Below are 6,517 nucleotides of genomic sequence, written 5' to 3' on the forward strand. Positions count from 1 at the left end.
GTATACTCTTATTCAGATTTCTGAGTATCTTCTGTTGGACTTTAACACTTGACTTTCTTGACAACCTACCTTTTAGGCACTTTAATTTCTACGTTTCTCGTTGAAAAGGATCGTATAAGAAAAAAAATCATCAATTTCTTTAATTTTTTTTGTAAAAGTTAATGTAATTTAAAATTCTAATGGTTCACATGTAACACGCTTAGAAGAGAACTTTTCTAAGTCTGATTAGACAGAGGACAGCATAATTTGATACTTTCTTAACACCCTTTTTTATTGTTACAGACGGATTAGTGGATGATGACGAAGAATAATAAGACTTATTTTACTCAAAAAGAAAAAAAAGAACTTTAGGTGCACTCTTTCGTTTAAGGGGTCATTTGGTAATTAAGGTAATATAAGAATAGTACTGAATAGAGTGTATTATTAATGTCGTGATTAGTTATGCTAAGATTATTTTTTATTGATTCTTTGGTTTGGTATATTAAAGGTTTTGAAAAAGCAATTCTACCTTTTTACATGCTTATCCATGTGTTAAAAATGTAAAAATAGTGCGGTATAGCCAGTTTTCGGATTGATCATTCAAAAATAGTCAGCATTTACGAAGTCAATGAAAAACAGCCACTATTTTGCTGCAATAGAGATCGGTCCAGCATAATATACTGGAGTTCGGTGCACATGTGTATGAACTCCAGCATATTATGCTGGACTGATATACTTTGCTGACTCCACTATAATATACTGGAGACTGGAGCACCAGTGCTCCACACTCCAGTATATTATACTGGACAATTATACTTGCTGGAACTCCAGTATATTATGTTGGAGTTCTAGTGTGCTTATGCTGGAACTCCATCATATTATGCTGGAGTTCCAGCATACTTATCCTGGAACTCCAGTATAATATGCTGGAGTTCAAGCATACGTATGCTGGAACTCCAGTATAATATACTAGCGTATTTTCCGGATTTTGAACAGTGTTTTTGCTCAGATTTATCTTTACATGAAAAGTGGCTAAATTTCGATTACTTTTGAAACTAGGTTGTTTTTGAACGACCAATTGTAAATCTGACTATTTTTGAATTTCTCCCCTTAAAAATCATGGTATTACTAATGGCATGGTTTGCTATATATGTATAAAAATGATATTTACGTTGAAAAACACTACCAAACAAGAGATTAATAATACCAAAGGTAGTATATGTATTTTTTTTTCCCTAATACATCCTATCAAACGACCTGTTAGAAATATAATCAAACTATCTAATTAGTGAAATATCTCTCACAGTCATAAGTTGATTAATCCGATTAGGCATTAGATATTTCCAAATAAGTCTTTCGAGCTAGAGTAATAAATCTTTCCTCTATCTCATTTTAGCACGATTTAAGATTTTAGCACGTCCATTAATAAAATATTTACTACAAGGAATGACTTACTGAATTACTCTTTTTTATTTTCTTACTTTATTATTTCTATTAATAGAAAAGTGAGTATTATTAATCACTTTTGATCTCTCTCATTGTAAAGGTAAAATTTTAAATGTTTAATTAATTTTCCCTTGATTTTCTAAGATGATACTATATGTTTTGAAAAACCTTTTTGGAGATAAAACAACAACAACAACCCAGTATAATCCCACTTAGTGGGGTCTGGGGAGGGTAGTGTGTACGCAGACCTTACCCCTACCCTGAGGTAGAGAGGCTGTTTCCAAATAGACCCCCGGCATCCTTCCCTCCAAGAACTTCCTACCTTGCTCTTGGGGAGACTCGAACTCACAACCTCTTGATTGAAAGTGGAGGTTGCTTACCATCATAGCAACCCCTCTTGTTTTTTGAGATAAAACAACACTTAAAATGAACGGAGGGAATAAAACGAACCAAAGATGTTATTCAATTCCTTTAACTTAAAGAAATACGTAAATGACCACAGACTTCTGTAAATGCCAATCCATACCCACAAATATTATTACTACCACACAAAACTAAGGATATTCTTCTAGAGTTTGTGGATTAGATATTTCTGTGCACAAATGATCCACTCCGACTTCAGAGTTCGGATATATAGATAGAAACTGTTTCCAATAGAATTTTCAACATACACAAAAAAGATATTTTTTTCGTCCAGTGTTCGATATATTCATTTGGACCCTAAGTCCTAACAATCCGATCCAATTTGTACTGTATAAAGCCCATTAGAAAAGGGAGGTATTAAAATTCTTTTGTATTCTTAGGCTCGAATCCGGGATTTTTGGTTAAGAATGATGTGATACTATTCATTACATCCCAAACCCTTAATGGTCCCAAAATAAGTCATAGCTTTAACTAAAAACAAAAGTACAAAAAAGGTCTTAATACATAGTTCAAGTCCTATTCTTCTCTTTTAATCCTTCAGTTCCAATTTATGTGAACCTATTTGACTGGGCACATAGTTTAAGAAAAAAATGAAGATTTTTGGAATTTGTGGTCCTACCAAATGGGGCCCAGAGTATTTGTGTGATTATAAAAGCTTCTCATTAAGGGTAAAGTTGTAACTTTAAGCTAAATTGTTACCAAATTTAGAAAGGATTCATTCTTTTTGGAACGGACCAAAAAGGAAATAGGTTCACATAAACTGGAACAGAAGGAGTAATTGATTGTATATGGTGGCTAAATTTAATTAGTAGGAGAAGGAAACATCATCTTTTCCCTATTGTTTGGCTTACTTTATCAATATCTCCGTTACATAGTTCCCCAAACAAGGCTTTATACAGTAGCGAAACCAGAAAATTTAATAAGATTATTAAAATTTTGAACATTATTTGTTAGTGGGCTATGCAAGACAGAGACGGATCTAGGATTTTAGTTCTATGAGTTCGGCATTTAAGTAGATATGGATTCATATCTACTATTCATTATAATTTTAGTAATTTTTTACACATAAATATATGCTCCACGTCAAAAGTATTAGGTTCAGTTGAACCCGATAGTTGTATGATGCATCTGCCCCTAATGCAAGGGTATCCAAAGTATATTTTTTTATCAACAATAAATTATTTTATCTTATATATAATATAATTTTTTGTCAAAAAATATTTAGTTAATCATCCTTGGCCGAACATAACTTCGCCCTGGCTCTATAACATTCATACCACTGTAATCATGTAGGTAAATAATGAGGAATGCAATACGATAAAGACACAAAACTAAAATCTCATTAGTATATTACATTTCAAATTTAGCATTTAAAAACAATGCTACACCATGTAGAAACCATTTAAATACATCTTTCTCAACTTCGACTAACAATAATATATACAATATATCAATCTCAAACTATGACAAGCTACAAAAAAAAAAAAAAACGAGCATAGGAATAAATAAAATATAAATAACACTTTTGTAGTCGTTAAAAGCCAGCCCTCGTTCGAATATTGAGTGAATTAACCCGAGAAGAGATCTATTAGAACTTAGAATCTCACTAAAAATATGGAGTATAACTAAATTGTAAGGCTCTAAATTTAATTTTCCATAGCAAGAAATCCATGATACCGAAGGAAACCGTGGAGCAACAGTTAAGTTGTCTGCGTGTGACCTGTAAGTCACAGGCTCGACCCCTGATGCTTGTATCAGGGTAGACTGCCTATATTACACCCTATTAGGATAGGGTCCTTCTTCAGATCTTGCGTGAACATGTAATGCTTTGTGCATGTAATGCTTTGTGCACCAAGCTGTCCTATAATAAAAAATCCATGAATTTGAGCCATGGCAAAGGAATCTTGTTAGATGTATCAGCTTGTTTTCCACAGCTTAAAGACGACGTCGTTGCGCCAACGTTTTTCGGACACATAAAAAAGTTTCTTGACCCCAAAGCAGTGAGCTTCTCCTTCCTGTCCAAACCTGAACACATCATTCAAAGATAAAAACAATATATCAATATTCCGTAATTTGATTTTTAAATAATTTTAATACACTCATTGTAGAAAGAATATACTATCATAATTTATACTTTTTTTCCAGAAATAATTATAAGTAATTGTTTTAAGAAACTAAACTTGTCGCTTAGAAACTAAAAATATTACTCTATCCGTCTCAATTTATATGAAGGTGTTTGAATTTCAAGAGTAAAACGAGTAAGGTGTTTGAATTTCGAGAGTAAAACGAGTTATTTTTTGGACTGGTAATTTTTTATATGCTTTTAGATATTATGAATTATTAATTATTGTGACTTATAATATTACTTACATAGTTTCTAGATATATAAATTTTATTTCAAAAACTTAAAAAGTCTATGTGCAATTACATGATCAAAGTTAAAAAATTTGAATATCGAAAAGCAAAAAATGTCACATAAATTGAAAGAGAGGGAGTAAATGACAGAGAGTTAATTAAATTTCAATAATATTATGAAATTTATTGTGTAGTACCGGTATTATAATTCCTGAGACTAAATTACCCTAAAATTGTGAAAAGAAGGAATATATATTATACTACTAGATCATATGTGTACTAAGTAGGATAAATAACTTAGTAAAATTTAATTTTTATTTGTTATATGCTCATCCGTTTAATTTTATGTCTCTCAATTTTTTTATTAGTCTATTAAACAAAAATAAAATTTAATATTTGAAAATAAGTATATTTTTAAATTTTTTATTTTACTTTTAATAATAATCACAATTTTAAAAAAAAAAGTTTATTAAAATTGGTATACAGTCAAATTACACTGCATAAATTAAAGTTGAGTAAATATTTTGGAAAAAAGAAATAACAATACTTTGCAAAAATATTTTTCACTGAGATGAAGGGCGAATAACTGGAATTCAAAAAGATGAACTGACTCTTACTTTCTAAGCTGAACTGCGAGTAATGAAGATCGTAATCGGTGGCGTCAACGGAGGAAATCACCGGCCGCCTTCCTTCCTTCGAGTACTGCCGTAGTGCGGCGGCGATGAGATCGTCTACAGTCGATTCCAACGATATCAGTACCTGTACAGGTCCAACACTCCTTTGAATCGTCACGTTCACCAGCATCTTCGTCAACTTCATCGGCCGGAAGTTCACCGCCGCCGATTCACCGGTGGAAGTTCTAACACCGGCGCGCAAGTCCGGCACTGTCCTCGGCCTTCGCAATTGCTCCGAGGGCGTGCTGCTGCTCCCTGAGCTTTGTCCGTGAAACGACATGGATTTTTCCGATAACTTTCCTTTTCGATTCTTCTCTTCATTACCTCTCCGGTTAATTCTCGGAGACGACATTTTAAATCTTGCAAAGAGGAATGAGGAAAATGGCGGCGAGACTTGTGTATTTATATTAGAGTAAGTACTCTTGAGGGGTATAAATGGAAATGAAGATAAAGAATAAGACAGGTGATTAGTTTATTTCCTAATTGGTTGAATTATTTATTTCAAATTATTAATTACCATAATAGTTATATTACGGTAAAAACTTACCCACGCCAGGTATTTACACAAAACCAATAGACATATGACATGTGTCTTGCATACAGGGGCGGACTCAAGTGGTGAGAAGTGGGTTCAACTGAACCCGTTTCGTCAAAAAATAATATTGTGTATATGTATAAATTATGGCTAAAGCAACGTAAATTTTATATATAAGTTATTTTTGAACCTACTTATACGGCTTATACCGCTTATGTTAGTTATGGACTTCTTCGACTGAACCCGCTTGCACAAAATTCTAGGTCCTCCACTGCTTGCATATAGAGTTCAATCATTTAACCATGGTAAATTACATGCATTCTCATCTAATTAAATTAATCAACCATAGTGAATTAATATAGTTTGGTGTAAACATCTGGTGTGAATAAGTATTTATACCGATTTTAATGTAGTATAACAATTCGGGAATAAAATACCGAACTTTTTTTTTTAAATACCGAAATGATTCTCCAAGACTCTTTTCTCAAAGTTCTGTTAAAACATAAGGTTTTAATTGGAAAATAAAGTTTATCTCTTCTTATGAAGTGTAAAATTAAACCCTAATTTAATGATTTAAATATTAATTAATAAAAATATATTCATGAAATAAGTCACTAATTATTTAATTTTCATGTTATAATATTATTATTATTATTATTCTTGTAGACTTGTTCACCAATCAAACATATTAAGTACGCAGAGGCGGATCTATGATTTTAATTTTACGGGTTCAATATTTAAGGCTATGGGTTCATATTACTGTTTATTACAAATTTAATAATTTTTTACACGTAAATTTATGTTTCGCGTCGAACGAATTAGGTTCAGTTGAATTCGATAACTCCATAGTGCATCCGCCCCAATACGTACGTGTTAACCTATAACTGAATGCGTCCGTCATTTAAAGTCACGGGTTCACAATACTATTTATCGTAAATCTAGTAATTTTTACATGTAAATATATATTTTGCGTCGAAAAAATTGGGTTCAGTTAAATCCAGTGGCTCAATAGTGCATCTGCCCATGTACGTACGTGCTAACCTATAACCGAATATGTCAGTCATATAAGATGAGAAATCTGCTTAATACAGCAATAAGGGTCGGG

General features: G+C 32.3%; 1 protein-coding gene across 1 annotated transcript; it reads right to left on the reverse strand.

Annotated features, from left to right (window-relative positions):
* Positions 1–3,168: 3,168 nt before the first annotated feature.
* LOC104234815 (uncharacterized protein At4g22758-like) lies at positions 3,169–5,263 on the reverse strand. Its single transcript, XM_009788452.2, has 2 exons — positions 4,821–5,263; positions 3,169–3,873 (listed from the first exon to the last, which is right to left on the reverse strand). The coding sequence occupies exons 1-2, from the start codon at positions 5,227–5,229 to the stop codon at positions 3,710–3,712; spliced, it is 573 nt and encodes a 190-aa protein (XP_009786754.1). The 5' UTR covers positions 5,230–5,263; the 3' UTR covers positions 3,169–3,709.
* Positions 5,264–6,517: the final 1,254 nt, after the last annotated feature.

The sequence above is a fragment of the Nicotiana sylvestris genome, chromosome 9 (assembly GCF_000393655.2).
Source record: "Nicotiana sylvestris chromosome 9, ASM39365v2, whole genome shotgun sequence".
In the NCBI taxonomy this organism is placed as follows: Eukaryota; Viridiplantae; Streptophyta; class Magnoliopsida; order Solanales; family Solanaceae; genus Nicotiana; species Nicotiana sylvestris.